Source organism: Drosophila willistoni (genome assembly GCF_018902025.1).
Source record: "Drosophila willistoni isolate 14030-0811.24 chromosome 2L unlocalized genomic scaffold, UCI_dwil_1.1 Seg168, whole genome shotgun sequence".
Classification (NCBI taxonomy): Eukaryota; Metazoa; Arthropoda; class Insecta; order Diptera; family Drosophilidae; genus Drosophila; species Drosophila willistoni.
Window position 1 is genome coordinate 6,500,943 of NW_025814047.1, and position 17,960 is coordinate 6,518,902.

Consider the following 17,960-nt stretch of genomic DNA (forward strand, 5'->3'; position numbering starts at 1 on the left):
ACGGTTGAGGGTTTTGCTACTCTCACAGTACACTGCGACATCCTGCTACGTGTGTCTGGTGCCTGGTTTGAAATTTGATGCTTTCACGAGAGGATAAGCCAGAGACTTTTGTGTGTGGGTGTGTGTCTGACTAAAGTAGCGGAAATATGTTGAGTTCTTAGGGCAAATTAAGACAAATATACATTTGGCATTTTATTTGATGGTAATAATATATGTTAATGTGATTAGCTTGATTAATATGGGGGATCATTTCCATGATGCCATCATGGAATATATTTGTATTGATTTCCACTTTCGAACAACAACAGCAACAGGAACAACAACAATGGCAATGGACAAACATTAACAGCAAGCCAAATCGCCCATAAATATGCTACACAAAACTGTCATAAACTATTAGCAGAGCTATGTTTCTGCTTGTATCTCTGCCTCTCCACTTTCTCTTTGAGTGTCTCTCCTCCTCGACCAGCAGTAGACCTGACATTCATTGACAGTCCAGGCTAGGCCCTGACATATATACTGAGTGTATGAGTGTGTATGTGTGTGTGTGTGTGGGTGTGTGTGTTCGTATGTGAATGGTGTTAAATTTTGGCATGCCAACAACGTACGAGATCAAATTTCCCAAAAGTGTTTTTATCTATGGGCAAAAAGCCAAAGGCGGGATTGGCTGGATGAAGGGAAGGGAAGGGAAGTTAGACGGCAAATGCCATGTACAATTTCTCAAATTTGCAAAATTCCATTTATTTACACAAATTCACTTGAATTTTCCTCCAACTCGGCATAATGTACATAGTTTATTTTCTCTACTGTTGATTGGGTTTACTTTTCTGTTGTGTGTGTGAGTGTGTATTATATATATAAGTAGTTGGGTTTTCGGCTTGCTTTCATTCGCCCGCCTCGTGTCACTCCGATTTGGTCAACTTCAGTCGCACAGCGATTCGACGACATTTCCACATCAATTGTGTCTCCAGTATACTAAAGGACATGGCCACTAGAACAAGACCGAGCAGAAGGTAAGCACAGCAGGCATATAGTTGCAATTCGGGACCATTAAAACTCCGTGTGGGCACAAAATCACCATAGCCAATGGTCGAGAGGGTAACAAAACAAAAGTAAGCCCCATCTACCAGTGACCAGTTCTCCCATAGGGCAAAGATCACAGTGCCCACACAAATGTAGCACATGAGTATCAGTAGAACCAAACTAATTGGCACCTGTTGCCTCTCAGCATTCGCATCCTCATCATCATCATCATCACTGTAGTCGTCATCGTCATCAACATCATGGAGCTTGTTAGCATGTCCTCCATCCAGGTCGCCGTCATCGGACTCACTGATGCGATGTCGCTTGAGTTTCTTCAACACAAATTGCTCGGAGCTGCCGTGTTGCATGTATTCCTCATCGTCGGATGTCTCCGTATTTGTGGCTGTGGCATCATAAAGCGCTGCTGTGGCATGCCGCTGACAGCGGCGAGTTAGTAGCAAAGTCTTGCGGTTGAGACCACCAGCCTGCATGATTGTGTGGCGATGTAATGAGGAGGCGTGACGTGACTGATTGCCGGACTTTAATTCGTTGAACTCGTGTTGCTGCTGTTGTTGTTGCTGCTGCTGGGTTAGACTCAGCTGCTGGCTGTTTGCCGCTATCAAGGGCACTCTAGATGGTGTTCCATGGAGGCAGTTGCTATACGTGTATAAAATAAACCATAAAAGAAGGTTATCAATTACAAACATATATACATACATATATGCCAAATATAGGTAAAACACATAAAAAAAGAGAAAAACCGCTAAACCACATGAAGTCATAAAAACCAATGGCTTTTCGATCAATAAATCCATAAAAAATTGTTCGTAATATTTTCTTTGACCCTACAATTCTGGGATACTCTTTAAAATAGAGGTTCGAAGGTGAGAAATATTATTGTTTTGGATTCTGAAAGTGTAAGTTTTGAAAAACATTTCTTCAAAACAGGACTTTCTATCTCAAAACATTTAGATTTGGCTTATTGAATTTAAGACAAGTTAAAGTTGTGTATGGGTAATGAAACTTGCCCCCTTGGCATAAATTCTACCCTGTAATAGCTCCTCAAAAAAAATGATTACTTATTGATAAAAACAGTTCTAAAAAAATCTCTGCATCTAAGAAACTAAATGGAACTCATTAGATAATCAAATAATCGATATCTTTTGTTGAATGGAACTCATTAGATAATATAAGAATCTATATCTTTTGTTTAATTCCTTTTAAACACATTTCAAAGAATGAGAATGAATTTACAATTTTTGTATCTTAAAGTGATAGAATATTCTTTCACGACTTTGATTAACATGTTTTGGTGACAAATATGTGAAACTTTATCAAAACCATTGACACATTTGTTTGAATGAAAGGGTAAATAACAAAGCTTCAAGTGGCGAATGAGTTGTCAAAAGAATATAGCCCGACCAAGACTGGCAACTGGGAGTGCGACTGGGCAGAACTGGCAGTTGGCTCTAGTCTCGAGTGTGCTTGGTCAAATCAATTTGCTGTACATTTATTGAACTCGTGTGAGTGTGTGTATTGTTGGCTCGAAGGCAAACACTTATCAAATGCACTCCCTGTCCGTTTTGCTGGCAGGCAAGTAAGCCAACTAAGGGGCAAGACAGCCACTTGACAGCCATCAGACAGAGACCATTTTGTTGCGATAGTTTTGATTTTGGCAAGCAGACATCTTGTATTTGTACATATAAAACCAAACTCAAGTGAAGAAAGAGGCCAAATGAAATTCTCATGAAATTAATTGACCCGATTCAGTGCTACGAGAAGCTCAGCTTACAATTAATTACAGGCAGCAGCAGCAGGTTGGTAGCTGAAATTGAAATTGGAGAAGAAAATCCACAGTGCCAGCCACCAACGCACAGGGTGGCCCCTCTTCTCAGCCGTGTGCACAGGTTCACTGTCAAAATTAATTACGGACTGCTGCTGCTGCTGCTGCTGCTTCTGCTGCTGCTGCTCGCTTTTTTATTTAATAAAATGCGGAAAAAATGAAATAAAAATAGAGTCGAGGTAAGGAGCAGCAGCTTTTACTCTTGCCAAGCGAGGCAAACCACAGACGTGGCCACAAGTTCGAGGTGGATGGATGCAGAAGCAGAAGAAGGACCATGTCGATGGCCATGGAGCTTTTGGAGGCCATTGGGGTACAGGCTGAGAACACATTTTGAAGTGTTGATTTAAAACGTAGCCGACATGCAGAAACTTTCTGTGCAATATGCTAAATAAAATTAACAGTTTCCCCCTGTGTGTGAGTTTTTGTGAAATATTTAACGAGATTTTCATAGAAAACTTTATGGAATTATTCAAAAAAGTATATGTATATGATGTATTGTGTAGACTTGTTCTCTTAACAAGAGCAAAGCTTTAAAGAAAGTAAAACAGGTCGTGCCGATAACTAAATAATTCATTTTTCTTTATGCCGCTTAGGGCATGTTCCTCACTTACATATATAACTATATAACTATAATTTAGTTGATTTTCTAATACCGTTTAGGAAATTTTTAGTTTTGGTTAGCGAAAATATATTACGTTAAGTTTTTAAATTTAAATTTTTACATTATAAATTTGACTTTTACGGGTTAAACTAAAGGCTATTTCTAAAGAATTTAATTTTTCTATTTCTCAAATGCATATAACTATATTTTTTATGCTCTCAGCGATCAAAAATGGCGTAAAAATTGTTCTTTGAGAAATTGAATTTCTGCAAAGAACCTTTTAGCCAGATCGTGGGGAAATTTTTTGACCGTTGCATAATTTATGTTTATCATTTATTATCTACATTTTCGCTGTGAATAGCACATTTTTTCCAGTTAACGACAAATTTTCAGTATTGTTTCGAATGCAATATCGATTTAAAGGTTAATTAAACCGCCTGAGATAAGAATTTGAATGATGATAAAATTCCGGCAAGGCAAAAGTTTACCATTCAACAAAGAGTTGGAGTCGGCTATAAAAGTTGAAATATGAAACAATCAAAATCAAAATTTAAACTTAACTAGATGTTCATCTATAATGGTCTAACTATATACAAGTTTTTGCCTTGTATTTTTCTATGAAGTTCTAAATAAATAAGTAATTTTTTTTACGTATGTAAATACGCTTGTAAATTTTCTATAAATGTTGTGCTTGGATGCTATACTGATGAATTTTCGATTGCCTCAAATCGATTTAGCCACCAAAAATTTTGCAACAAGATCGGCAAATGCTTTTATTACACGACTACAAATACGGACAAATGTTTTCATTTAGCGCAAGTATTTCATACCTCATGCGTTCACGTTCCTGCTCATCTTCGTCCTCCATGATGTCCACGTTGCCAACAGTTGAGTTGGAGCTCAGCAGAGCAGACAATGTTGCTGCTGCTGCTGCTGCGGGGGTGGTGGAGCAGGCTGTTGTAGTGGTTGCTGGCGGGGCAACATTGCCACAGACACCTGCGGCTATAAAACTGTTATCGGACATTGTTGTTGTTGCAACGCCCACACTTCCCCCTGTGGCTGCTGCTCCAACTGTTGTTGCCTTAATGCCTGATGACAGTTGTGGGCTTGTCGCTGCTGCGGCTGCTAAAGGCGGCGTATATGTTGCTGTTGTTGCGGTGCCGCTGTTGATGTTGCTGTTGCCTGTTGCTGTTGGCAATAAATCATGTCTGCAGGATAAATCACCCAATCCCAATCCTGATACCGATCCACCAGCCAACAACAGGGCATTGATCTCATGCGGCAATGGATTGGTCACGAATTTGGCTCGCCTCATAGCTGCAAGGAGAAAAAAAAACACGAATTAAATGCATTTTTCAGGTTAAGTAAATTTAAATTTGTTTTTAACCAACAACAACAAAGTCAAAAGTTATTCAGTTGAACGAGAAGTAGAGGCCAAAAAACTTTTTTGGCTGCCAAATTGGCAAAAGCAACTTCCGCTAACTGCCACACGCTTCGAGAGAGACAGGGAGAAGGTGCAACAGCAGCAGCAAGTTTGCTGTTGAATGTATGTAAAACTATTGTGTGTGTGTGTGTGCGTGTGTTTGTATATGGCAAAATAATTTGCTTTGCATTTGCAAAGTTTAAGCGAACAATGCAACAATGTTGCAGAAGGTTTCAGCCTTCCGTATCACCCCTCTACCGCCACAGAAATTCCCCCTTCTAAACCAAAACATCCTACCGCATGGCCAAAAGTTTTCAACGTTGACTTTCATTAGCGGCTGCCAGTGGCAAAACAAAATCAGGATGTCAGACGGGCAACATTTGGCTACATTTTGGCCACATCGGACATCTGGCATCTACAGTGGACGAAATGGAGTTAGCGACTAATGGAACTTATGGACGGAGAAGGAATGCAAATGTTTGCATTTTGAAATGGAAAAATACCTGTCGAAAATTCCCACATTAAATGTCCAAGCAAATAAGCTTTCTGGACATGTTTTGGCGATTAATATCAAATACTAAGTTCCTGTCACTTTTTGTCAAATCTAAGAAATAGGTTTTTACTATTGTTAAAGTGTTTGACTTTCACAAAAAATTTACTACAATTTCAACTTTCTTTTTATCCATCCCATTTTGTCCTTCTGTTAACCTTCACTTTTTCGCGTTCTTTGTTGCTGATAAAAGATGCCGATGAAAGGAGACATATCAGTTGTTGTTGTTGCATTTTTATGCTTGGTTGTCGGCATACAAATTTTTAAAATATAAGTTTAAGTATCAAATATAAGTACATATTTCCAATGTTTATTTAAGAATTCCTCTACTTTTTCTCTGATATCACTTCTTCTGATTATTATTATTATGCTTATTTTTTAAAGCAGTTCTCTCTTATGTTTAAGTGATTTGTTATTTAGTTAACTGCCTTACCTTTAATTTTAGATGCAGAAGTATATTTATTTCTGATGCGGTTTTTTGATATAGTATGTATGTATATTTGTAACATATGGTTCGACTCTTAAATTTTCTTTAATCAAAGCAAGTGGATTATGAATTACACAAGAATGGATTAAAATTGCCCGATCATTTTGAAGATTCAATAAATATATTGACGTAATGACAGGCGAAAAAAATAAAAAAGAAACATGTCTAATCATTGACATTTTAAGGGGTATCCAGAGCCTCAAACACCCCTCCATAAATCCGTTCATAATCTTACAGAATCGTTTTATTTTAGGACGACTTAATTTTCACCACAAAGCACCCAACTTGTAATCAAATACCAATCCAATACTAGTTCTTGTCCTGTTTTGAATTTTTCTATTACACTGTCTAGACTGGACAGGCAATCAACTAGTTTAGCGCTCTAGCTAAACCGCCGAGTACAGCAGGCAGGAAGTATTAGGGCATCTTTCCCTTTTTTAAACTCACTGTGTGGAAATCGCGATGTGGCATGTGGTCAGGACAGGACATGGCCAATTTGAAAATATTTACTTAAACTTGCTTCCAGTTACACACACACATACTAATAGCGAGAGAGAGAGCCAAAGAGATGTTCACAAAGACCTCCATTAGAGAGTTCACACAGACACGAAAAGGGGGATAGAAAAAGAGAGAGAGACCTAAAGTCATTTTGCCAATGTGGTTTTTGTTGCAACTTTGGCTCTGGCGTTAATGGTGTGGTCTGCCGCTGAGAGTCCTGCTACTACCCAGAGAGAAGCAGCATATTAGACTATGTATGGCATGGGTCCTTGGCCGATGGTGCTGGCTTTACAATTAACACGTATAATGGATTTCAATGAAAAGTTGTTCGATGAGCTGACATATTGGCAAATCTCACGCTGCAATTTGTAGCGGAATAAAAAGTAATTTTCCAAAAGGGCAACCATGACACACACACAGACACACATATAGACTGTATTCTCTGTGTACTTGTGTAAATATGTCACGTGTCAGCCAACTGTTCAGTTTAATGAGTTTTGCATGCGTTGCACAAGCAGCTGGAAGGAATTGGAGGAGAAGGAGTCGAGACTGTTGGACTGAAGTGGTTTTATGTGGTATATGGGTAGAAGGAATGGAAAAGGAAAAGACAGACTTGTGGACAGCTTGCTGACATCGCCATCGTCGCTGTGTCTTCAACTTCATGCCAAGTCATCATTATCATCAATAAAACTGTCGCACATGTCGACATTTCGCTTCAAGTGCATGTTATCCTGTTATCCTTGTTGTTGAAAAGTTTTTAATGCTCGCAATGCCGTGTCGAAGGCAAAAGTACTACCAAAGTACAGTAAGGCGTAAAAGATGTGTCTCAACAGCTCGTCGTTCTCGTCGTCGTTCTTCTCCTCCTACTACCCCTTCCATCCGTTTGTGTGTCTGCTCCTTCTCCTGCAGCTGGTGATAATGATGATTATGGTCACAGGACCAACAAATTGTTATGTAATTGAATGCGTAAATGAGCTGAGCATTGGTTTTTGGGGTCTTTTGGGGGTAAAGACAACGGGGCGTATGATTGATTACATTTCGTAACGTAAATTGTGAAATCATGAAATCGAATTCAATTACTCAATTAATTGTATTTAAATATAATTATCGTTTTTAGGCCAACAATTCAAATTGATAATTGAAATAGAAATTTACTTACTATGAATATTGGATGTCTGATACGCCGGCGGTGGTGGCAATGTTATGGCCTCCAGTGTTGATGTGCTTGCTGTTGCCGTTGCCATTGCTGCTGCTGCTGCTGATGCTGATTCGGTTGGAGTTGCCGTTGAGGTCAACAGTCTATGCTGATGTTTGTTGCTGGCTGCTGGCTGCAAGTGTATCGTGTGATACTTGACCAAAGGCTGTGGACAATTGCCGCCAGGCGTATGAGTTGCTGCTGCTGCTGCCGTTGCCGTTGCCAAAGCGGATGATGAGGACGGTGCAAATGGAAAGTAAATCGTTGCCGTGGCAGGACCATAACAATTGCTTGATGATGATAACGGTGGCAATGGAGGAGGAGCAATAGCGGTAGCCGATCCAGTTGGCACAGGCATTGTTGGAGCAGCACTGAAACGCAGCAGGCTAGTGGGTACAGCAACAAAATTCTGTTGCTGCTGCTGCTGATGATGGTGCTGTCGCGGTAGAGTTGCTGTTGTTAATTGCTGCTGCTGCTGTTGTTGTTGCGGTGCATATTTCAGCAATGTATTGCCCGTTGTTGTTGTTGTCATTAGCATCACATCTGGCTGTTGCTGGTGGTAAAATTGCTGCTGCTGCTGCTGTTGCTGATGGTGATGTTGCTGCTGCTTGCGCAACAATTGACAAGCATCTGCTGACCAAAAAGGCATTGCCAATGAGAACAAAGAACAAGAACAAGGACATGCATGTTAAATTTGATTAATGACATTTCAATTCTTACTTCAACAATGCTTTATTGTCTCTCCTTTTTGTCGTTCTCTCTCTTTCACTTACCTTCATTTTGCTCCTGTAGTGACAGACGACGCTTTGTCATCATCGAGCCATATTCATAGCATTCATTATTAAGACTCATCTCATTGCATTTGGCCGCATCATATTTGCAATTCTTACAATTTGCCTACAAAATAATGGAAATTACTTTTTGTTAATCAACTTTAATAAGGGGAAATTAACTACATCTTTATTTTTAACTTGAACTGTAATTTGCATGTCCATTCTGAGGGTTAGATATTTGAGTGACATGTCTAAGTCATCATCATCATCATCATTCTTTGGAATGTCATCATATTGTCATCGTGGTTCTTACTCGAAAAGCTGTTTGCGGCCATAGCAGCGTCCTGGCATCATGTTCGTTGCGGTTTATGTGGCAAAATCATGAGATGCCAGGGCAATATCTCCCATACACACACACACACGGAAACAAGAGAAATGTTATGCGGTTGGGTGTATTCGTATGTATGTGTGTGTGTATGGAGCGGGGGACATAAACCCAACATACGTCTACAGATAATTGCAAAAAGGCAAAATGTCAGCAGCTAACATGATGAGGCTGATAATGATGATAATAATTCAACCGTATAGCCCAGTAACCGCAAACCCTATCAATTGCCATGGTCATGGAGCAGTTTTGGCCAAACAGTTAAAGCTTCAAATAAAATTGGATTAAGCCCTAATGAGTCGTCAAATGAAAAGGGTATACGCTCGATGAAAAGAAATTCACTCAAGCGAAAACGGAAAAAACCAAGAAACGAGAAACAAGCGAACAAAGCCAAATGTAAAAGTCTTGTTCAACAAGTTCGTACCCAGTCTAGGTGGCAAGTGCCACGTGAAGAACTTACGAATGAAAATAGAATTCAATACATTTAAGTTCAGCCTATTGAATTGCCCTAATGTTCTTTCATTGGTTATTGAACTTGACAACGGATGAGTGCTTAATGTGAAGTCAACTTTTCCTCGTTGATTTCTCAACACGTTTCTCATAAAATTTATTTATAGAAATTCTTTCTTTCTTTTATTTCTTTTTTTCTTTAAGCAAACTATAACTTAAACTTTGAATTTTATATAATTTATTAAATGAAAATAATCGATTATTAATTAATATCATAATAATCACGATCAATTGAAGATAAATGGTGATAATCGATAATTCAACGAATATTTTCCCATTCGGTCCAAAGTCAAATGTCATTAGAAAGTAGGTTAGCCAAGGTTAGGAATTGCGTACCATATTTCATTTAGGCATGACTCTTTCAAAATTTACGTGGGGCTTCTAAGTATTATTAAATTTATGAGAAAAAAACCTCGTTTTATTATTGTTATTATCATTAAAACAGAAAATTTTGAACTCCATAAAAATATCTTAACATTCATATAAAAAATAGTCGCATAACTAGCTGTAAAGGCTTTCTTCACGAGCTATCCACAGATAGTCATCAGGCACTGTTACTCTACGTAAAGTAAGTTATGCCCTGCGCCAAGAGCAATTTGTGTAAATCTACATTGAATTTATAATGGAATGTTATCCATAAATAATACATAAGATCTCTGCATTGTTTTTACAATTTTATAAAGTAGAGCATACATTTCCAAGAATTTATATATCTTTAAGGCTGTAGATATTTTGCACTTTAAAGATAAATCAATTGTCAGTAGTATAATTCAGAAAACCATTGAAATTTATTTTAATATTAACGGTTAGCCTGCCATAAAAAGAAGCACTTAAAACGAGTGTCACTTGCAAACTAAAACTGAAGAGTGCAGACGTTTTTATTTATCTTATCTTTTATATTATCTCAGGTTTCAATGGGAATATGTTGCTTATGCTTTTATGCTTTTGGTAGACTAGCAACTAGCTTAGTTTTTACTAGCAACATGGAGCAGTCTTTAAATAAAACTTTCATTCGTTTGATTGCATTAATCTGCATCAAAAATTTTCGCTTAATATTGAACCTTTAAAGATGCAAAATAAACTGCAATTGAGTTTATTTTGTCTACCCGTATCTAATTTGCATAATAAAAAATCAATTTGTTTATTTTTTTATTTATTTGCAGCTTTTTGTTACTTTTTTTCTCTGTTCGTTTTTTGTGTTCTCTTTTCCATTTGTATGTGCAACTAAGTAGCGGAAATGAAAAGTTATTGCATGCTTTTAGGCTGTGCATGTAATTTTTTTAGCCGCCATTTTGCACTGGCACAAAAAGCCTAAAAAGTGTGAGGGGGAGATGGAAACAAAACTTTTTTCCGTAGAGTGAATTAAAGTGGCTCGCACTCCGTTTTAATTTACTTAGTTAGCTTGTTGGGTAACTCTCTTTCAGCCACTTGCCACTTGGCCAACTTTAAATTTATGCCTTGGCCATTTTCGACAACGCAAAAGCCAACGCGAATGGCGAACCCAACTCAACGAAAATTCAACTCAAGTTGCGGAAAGTGTTAACTGAGAAGTTTGGGTTTTCTTTTCAATATTTTGTGTTTTTTCTTTTCCATTTTCTCTTTCTTTGCCAGTCAGTTAAAGTGTCAACAGCTAAAATGAAAAGCCAAACCAAAAACCAAAACTTTTTGCTGCTTCATTAAAAATCATTTTTTTTTTTTCTCTCTCTCTTTATTTTGAAATGTCAAATGGCAGAAAATTTTTTCGCCATATCTTTGTGTTTGTATATTTGCTTGCCTGGCCAACACCGCAAAATGGACTTATTTATTTATTTAACCTCATTCATTGAGGTTTTGTTGTTGTTGGTTTTTCTTATTGTTGTTGCAGCCATAAATTGCCAATTAAACAGAAATTTTTCCAAGCAAAAACAAACACAAGCAATTGCAATTGAAAAGTTGAGAGCAGAAAAAACCAGAAACAAAAAAAAAACTGGCAAAAAACTCTCTACCATAATGTAAATAAAAATATAAACTTTTTTCCACCATTTAAAGCCTTAAAGGCAACATTTTTCATGGCTATCACGTACTTTAGACATCAGAAATCAAATAAAATATATATACATACATGTGGTGTTTGTATGGTAGATTTCTGTGCTATATATGTAGGTTGGACTTTAACAGAAATGTCATTACAAGCTAGGCAACAAATGACTTACTAAAACTTATGCACGAATGCACAAAACATGCAAACAACTAGAACCTCTCTGTTTTTTGTCTCTCTTCCCTTTTTCACCACTTTGCATAAAAAAAAAACAACAAAAAAAGTGTAGCGCAAAAAAAAAAGGTTTCTATTTATGATATATTTTCAAGCAACCTTTTGAAGGGGATAAAAAGTTTGTTGCTGTTTTTATACCCTGTACGAAAAAGGGTAAAAAGGGCATGATAATATTGTTGAAACAGCTTTTAATATAAGATTTTGACGTTTATCAATCAAAAATACTGAAAGTCCACTTATACTTTATTCTCTTTATTAAGAAAAGTCCTCTTTAATTAGGCAGATTAATGAGGATAAGGTATATAAGAAAATGCAAATTTAGAACTTGGACGATTTTCAATTCTTGAAAGCATCAAATTTTAAAAAATGTTGTTTTTAACTTTCTTGATATACTAAAAGGGTCAATATTTAGGTAGACTCATCAGCTGCCTTCTTAGTATTAGGTCTTATTAAAAAATAAAAGGATTAAGGGTCAACCAATGCTTAACAGAGTAGATTTCCCTTTAAAAGAATCAATGAGAGATTTATCTATATATTCAATAGTATTGAATCAATGCTGCTAGTTACACGGTATTTTCAAAGTCGATATGTCTCTGATTCTCTTTGGTTTATTTCGAATTTGTTGCCCAAATCAATTACAAAATCTGAAAGGTTTCTTACTGCGTGTAACTTTCGTTTTGGTTTCCATTCAACTCCCAGGCTGTGGCTCTTAATTAAAACTTGTAATATAAATCCTATTGTTTGAACAGTTTTTTTTTGTTCATCCAAGGTTACAACAAGGAAGTATACTAGCAAAACACAGTGTTTAATTTAATATGAGTTAAAAGTTGAGTTTTAGGAGAATAGATTTTTGCCCATGCACAATGGAAATCGTATACATGCCAATTAGATAATTAAAAGGAAAACAACACAAAGAGATGAGAAAAGAATGCTGCAAAATATTTATTTTCAAGTAACTAAAACCTATGAAATTGTATTTGCAGTTAATTTTTGGTTGCTGTTGTGCTTAAAAGCTTTATTTACTCGCATAATTTTATTGGAATGTAAGTTCAAATAGTTTTGGACGACGTCGACGACAACGACAACAGTTGGTCGAAAAATGCTGTGAAAACTCTATCCTCACCTCCTTGAATGAAAAGAAACACTTAGCAGAAAACTGGCAAAAAGTTCGAGCATAAAAACTGCGAGTGGCTAGTGAAAGTTTTTTCTTTTTTTTTGTCCTTGTTTGTTTTGGACACTGAAACAATGTTCTCTGGAGAAAGTTCTTTAAAAGTTCTTGCCAAGAAAAATTCAGTAAGAAGCAGAAATATACACAGTAAATACTTTTGGCTTTTTCGAAGGCAACATTTCTCATCTCGTCTTTTTTTTTCTCTTTTCGGGATGTTCAGCCATTTGGCAATCGAATTAAAATCCATCAAAATGTCATCATCATGATGAACTTGCTTTCTTTTTGATGTAATGTAATGCAACAGCTGTTGCATACAGTTAAATAATATCAATCATACGCCATGTTTAACTTACCCCATTACCAGCTGTTGGTGTTCCTCCTTTTGTTGCATGGCGACGTTTTGTCATTGCTGTCGTGGCCACCTCGGATGATGATATTCCTCCTGATGTTGCTGCTGTTGTTGGTGTCGCTGATTTTACCCTTCTTTTTTGCAACTGACAACAGATTTTCACATAAGTACATTGCAATCCCTCGGCTAACAATGAACCCAAACTGGACAGACACATCAGCATTAGGGGTACCCCAATGAGTGCATAGAAAATTGTTGCCAACTTTCCGGCTGCAGTGCGCGGTGTCAGACTGCCATGACCTGGTTAAACAGCAGCACGGAGAAGAGGGAAAAAACGAAGACACAAAAGGAATTGAGATAAAATATTTATTTTCATAAGGAAAAACTATCCTCGCTTTTTCTCTCATTTTCTTGCTTTCTTTGGCTCTAGCTCGCTTTACAATTTTCCATATGTTTGTGCTGTCAGGCAAAACAAAAGCTATTTCATGTAATTTAAAAGATGAATTTCTTATCCCAGCTGACTTTGCCTTTTTGTTACACTTAACAAAATGTAACTCAAAATTTCAATAAATTTATACATTTTCAAGTAGTGCAAAAATGGATTTCTTTTTGAGAAGACATAAGCGCTTGCATTTTGCATTTTTGAATAAATTCAACTATAACTTGGCCAAAACTCTGAACTGTGTACTTGAAAAACATTTCGACTCTGATTGAAATACTGGAAATGAACTCAAGTTAGTTTATGTAAAGTTTCTAGTTTTAGAATACTTCCTTAATATTCCTTAAAAAATCTTCTAATCTTCTTTAAACTAATATTTCTTTTTCGATTATATTTTTGTTTTCGTTGAGTGTAGGCCAAAGTATTCATTAAATTTGTTAATAAAATTTCCTTGTAATTTTTGGATTTCAAATTTAATCTTCTTTTGCCAGGCTAATAATAATCTACTTTAAGGATATTTCATGGTTGGCCTATATATACATACATGTTTAAAGGGAGCATAAAATATAGTTAGTTTTGTTGAACCATTCGCATTGCCAACCCCGCTTAGACTCTTCGCACGCTCTTTCTATTATCTTAACATATGCAAATATTTTGACTTGTTAAACTAGGCGTATACATAATACACACATACTGTTGCTTCTGTTTTTTGGGGGAGAGGAAATGTGAATGCGGATGCGGTGTGGTTGCTATTGCTGTAGCTTAGTTTACATTTTCGAAGGGGGCGTATTTGCCTTTTGTGGCCCACAGCAATGTAAATATTTGCAGTTATTACAAACTCCACAATTTATCCACAGGCCACAGAAGGCCGGAATAACCATTTGGCAATAAATTTAATAGCTGCCCCTCGAAATCATAATAATAAGTAACTAAGTCGAAGATAAATAGCTTAGCTCCTGTGACACTGGCAGCTGTGAAAGCGAAAGCAAAAAGGAAAACCAGAGAGCCACAACTTACCAATTGTCGTTATTACAGTGACCGAATAGAGTAAAGCCTCGCTGAATGTCCATGACTGGGGATCGAGTGTGCTAGAATCATAACCAAAATGTCCCAAGGCGCTGGCACTGCCGCCACCTGATAAAGCGCCACCCGGACCAGCACCTCCAGCGCCTGCCCCTCCGCCACCTTGTCTGGTGGCTGCCACAATGGAACCCTCGAAACGACGCAATTGTTCATGCACCAGCATTGTCCAGTTGCGTTCGTAGAGAACGTTCAGTTTCTCTGCAAGTGTAAAAAGGAAAAAAAAGAAAGGAAAGAACATTAAGCCACTCGAAATGAAGGACATGGAGGACAAGATGAAGAAGCAAAAATCCTTTTGCTCTGGTAATTATGCAATTTCATGCTAAATGCATTTTAACCTCTCTCAAGTGCTGTCTAACGAGCCAAGATGATGGGTGTTGGAATCGAGGTTTGGGGGGTTTGGCAAAGATGCCGCCCCCAGGTATTGGGGAGTGAACTCAAATCTCTTTGTGAACATTGACACTTGACACTTGCTGTTAGCATTTGCCAAGAAGCTCTTGGGGGGATGAAATCGTACAAACCATTGATTTTGGCCAAATGTCTGGCATATTGCAGAAAGCCGAGAGTAAAAGCAGAAAGGTTTGCTTGTTAACAACACGAAAACACGACCTGTCTGCTACGCCTTCTAAATTCGATACCCTCTGCCCTTGGGCCAGACTTGAGAATCTCAATTCTAAGTTGTTTCTTTTATGTGCATTTTGAATCAAATGCTCTATTCAAATGAAACTCTTGGAATTTATATCCATTGCCAAGTGGATACATTCCTTCGTGACTCTATGAAATGAAATGAAATAAGAAGTCTTGAAAGGGTAAAATCTAACAGATTAATTTCTCAGTCAAATGAGCCTTAAATTTGAAGTTTTCAGAAGTTTATCGAGATGACATTTTATGTAAAATATAGACAAATAACCATGTTGCTTAGAAATAAATGGAGATAGAATTATTGGTCTGTCTAATGAGCTTTAAATTTAAAGCTTCTTATTTAAATTGTTGTAGTTTAAATTTTATGAAGAGCTTAGAATGTTGACCAAAAAGTTAACTCTATGAGATCAATATTATTATTAATTTTTAAATAGTAAAAAACTATCTTCATTAGGGTAAAAAAACCTTTAATCAAATATTTACTATAAGAATGGATGGTTTTTATAATGAATATAGTTACAACCAAAAGGATGAGACAGTTGTTACTTGAAAAGGCCGAGACAGTTGTTTCTTAAAAACTGACAAATTACTATTGAATTTTTCTTTAGCTAAAGCTTCAAGAAACTTGGTAAGGTAAATTTATTGAAAAACTTAATATAGCACTCGTAACTGTTTAATATTTTTGAACTAAACAAATGAAGTAGGGTACAAAAAATGCCAGACAACCTTAACTACTCCATTCCAAGACTTCCACCATTTGTTTCAACAAAAATCGCACTCAAATGTGCAATTTGTAATTAAAGTTTATTCTATGGCATTATCTCGCACGTTTTAATTGTGTCAAAAAAAGGCAAAAAAACTTTCACTCGTGAAAATTGTGAATTATTAAATCGTTGAGATTCATTTAGTCACACGGCAGCGTAGTTTTCATATTAATCATACGCCAGGTGTCACAGAATGCGCTCAAATTAATTAAGTTTATTTATGAAGTGAAATTTTTAATTAAATAGACATTAGCTCTAATATGCACACGTGCGTCATTTGTATTTCTTTTACCTATTACCAACTACAACAACAACAAAGTCAGTTCATTTTGCATGCCATTGGCAGATGGGCGCGACAAAAGTAATTAATATTAAATAAATCTCAATAACTATGTCGCAGAGCAGCAACAAACTAAATAAATGAACAGCAAAGGCAAAAAAAAAAATCTATTTTGGTCACTTTTATGCCCAAAAATTATATTCCAGCGGCATATAAACGAATGTTTTTGGCTATGCAAATATTTTGTTATTATTCAATTTGCTTGAGGGGTGGAAAAAGGTGGTACAAATTGGAAATTCAATTTTCATTGTTTACGCTGACGGGACGCAATTAAAATATTTATTTTTGGTGACTCTCCACTTCCACCTCACCCTCCTGTGGATAACTCTCTTTAAAGTGCAATTATTTTGGCAATTTGCAATCAAATCAAGCGTGAAACGTAATCAGGAAATTTATGATGGGAGAATGCGGCAAAAATAAATTTATGCACACGCACACAGACGAGATAGTTAAGTGTGACAAGTGAAGCATGAAAATTGCGATGAATGAGCAAAAAACAAAAATTTACTTTTAACTTACCCGTTATGATCCACAATTCACGCAGGCAATCCTCTCGACTCTTGGCTATGGCCGCTGATTTACTTAGATCCTGAGGAGCTTCAAGTAGTGGAAAGATGAGAGCTCCCATTATGGAATATCCAATGACCAGGAGTACCAAGCCTGGTGTGGATAGAACTAGCTTTAGCAGTTGCCCTAGACAACGTCGAGTCCTTGATATAGATGTAACTCCTGCTGCTGCTCCTCGAGATTTGTTGTTCTTTAGTCCTGTATGAGAAACGGCCATGGTAGTAGCCTCATCATCGTTATCGCCATCACCATCAGCATCGGCATCAGCATCTTGGCCATCTTCATCAAGTTCATTGTGATTGTGATGCAGCTGATGTTGCTTGATTTGTAGGGCCTTCTCAATGTCGGACATGTTCGATATGACTTCGTAATGGTCAATGGCATTTGTACTTGAGACATTTCAAAGTTTTCTACCCATTCTCGGCATTTTACTTCTTTTTTTTTACATACCTAGTCTGGCTAATTCTAGCACAAAAAAAATAAAAGATTTCACTTCATTCCGTCTCGTTTCCTAGTTTAAACTGTGTATCACTTTTCCTGCTTTCCTTCTGGTTGAGAGTACCTTTTGGCTTATTATTATTGTTTAAGCTGTTGTTGACTTGTTTCTGCTGCAACTACTGTTGCTGCTGTTGCTGTTGCTGCTGTGTTAGTGTTGCTGACGTGGCATTTAGCATTGTTCTTGCTTGGGTTTTTTTTGTACTTTTAAAGTTGTTGTGCCAGTTTACTTTCCGTCGCCACGCCTTCTTCTGCCTCCTGTAATTGAAAACATTTATATGTGTTGTAGTTGTTGCAGTTCCAGTTGTTGCAGTTCTTGTTGCTATTCATTGTATTTTGTTGCTGCTGCTGGTGCTGTTGCTTTTGCTGCCTCGTTGCTGTTGAAGTGCACTCTGGAGTAGGTTAAGCGCCCACCAAACTCTAAGCTCTGGCTTTTCTGTCTCCAGCAACTGCCACTTCGTACCTGCACAAAGTGAAAATGAAATGAAAAATTTGTCACTTCACTTAATCTAATTAGCAAAGTCTTTAAGGAGCCCATCTATTTACGGTCAGTCAGCCAGTAAATACGCATTAAAAT

The 17,960-nt window shown here is 37.1% G+C and overlaps 1 protein-coding gene across 1 annotated transcript; it reads right to left on the reverse strand.

The window, feature by feature from the left end:
* Window positions 1–723: 723 nt before the first annotated feature.
* On the reverse strand, window positions 724–17,522 carry LOC6640770. The gene is made up of 7 exons (XM_023175048.2): window positions 16,841–17,522; window positions 14,513–14,776; window positions 13,061–13,356; window positions 8,394–8,517; window positions 7,585–8,250; window positions 4,298–4,784; window positions 724–1,680 (listed from the first exon to the last, which is right to left on the reverse strand). The coding sequence occupies exons 1-7, from the start codon at window positions 17,238–17,240 to the stop codon at window positions 903–905; spliced, it is 3,015 nt and encodes a 1,004-aa protein (XP_023030816.1). The 5' UTR covers window positions 17,241–17,522; the 3' UTR covers window positions 724–902.
* Between the last annotated feature and the right edge of the window lie 438 nt (window positions 17,523–17,960).

Coding starts and splice junctions, on each gene's coding strand:
- LOC6640770 (XM_023175048.2), bottom strand. CDS start 17,240: ATGTCCGACATTGAGAAGGCCCTACAAATCAAGCAACATCAGCTGCAT. Junction 13,357..14,512: donor CACTGTAATAACGACAATTG/GTAAGTTGTGGC, acceptor CTGTTTAACCAG/GTCATGGCAGTCTGACACCG. Junction 8,518..13,060: donor CACCAACAGCTGGTAATGGG/GTAAGTTAAACA, acceptor ATTATTTTGTAG/GCAAATTGTAAGAATTGCAA.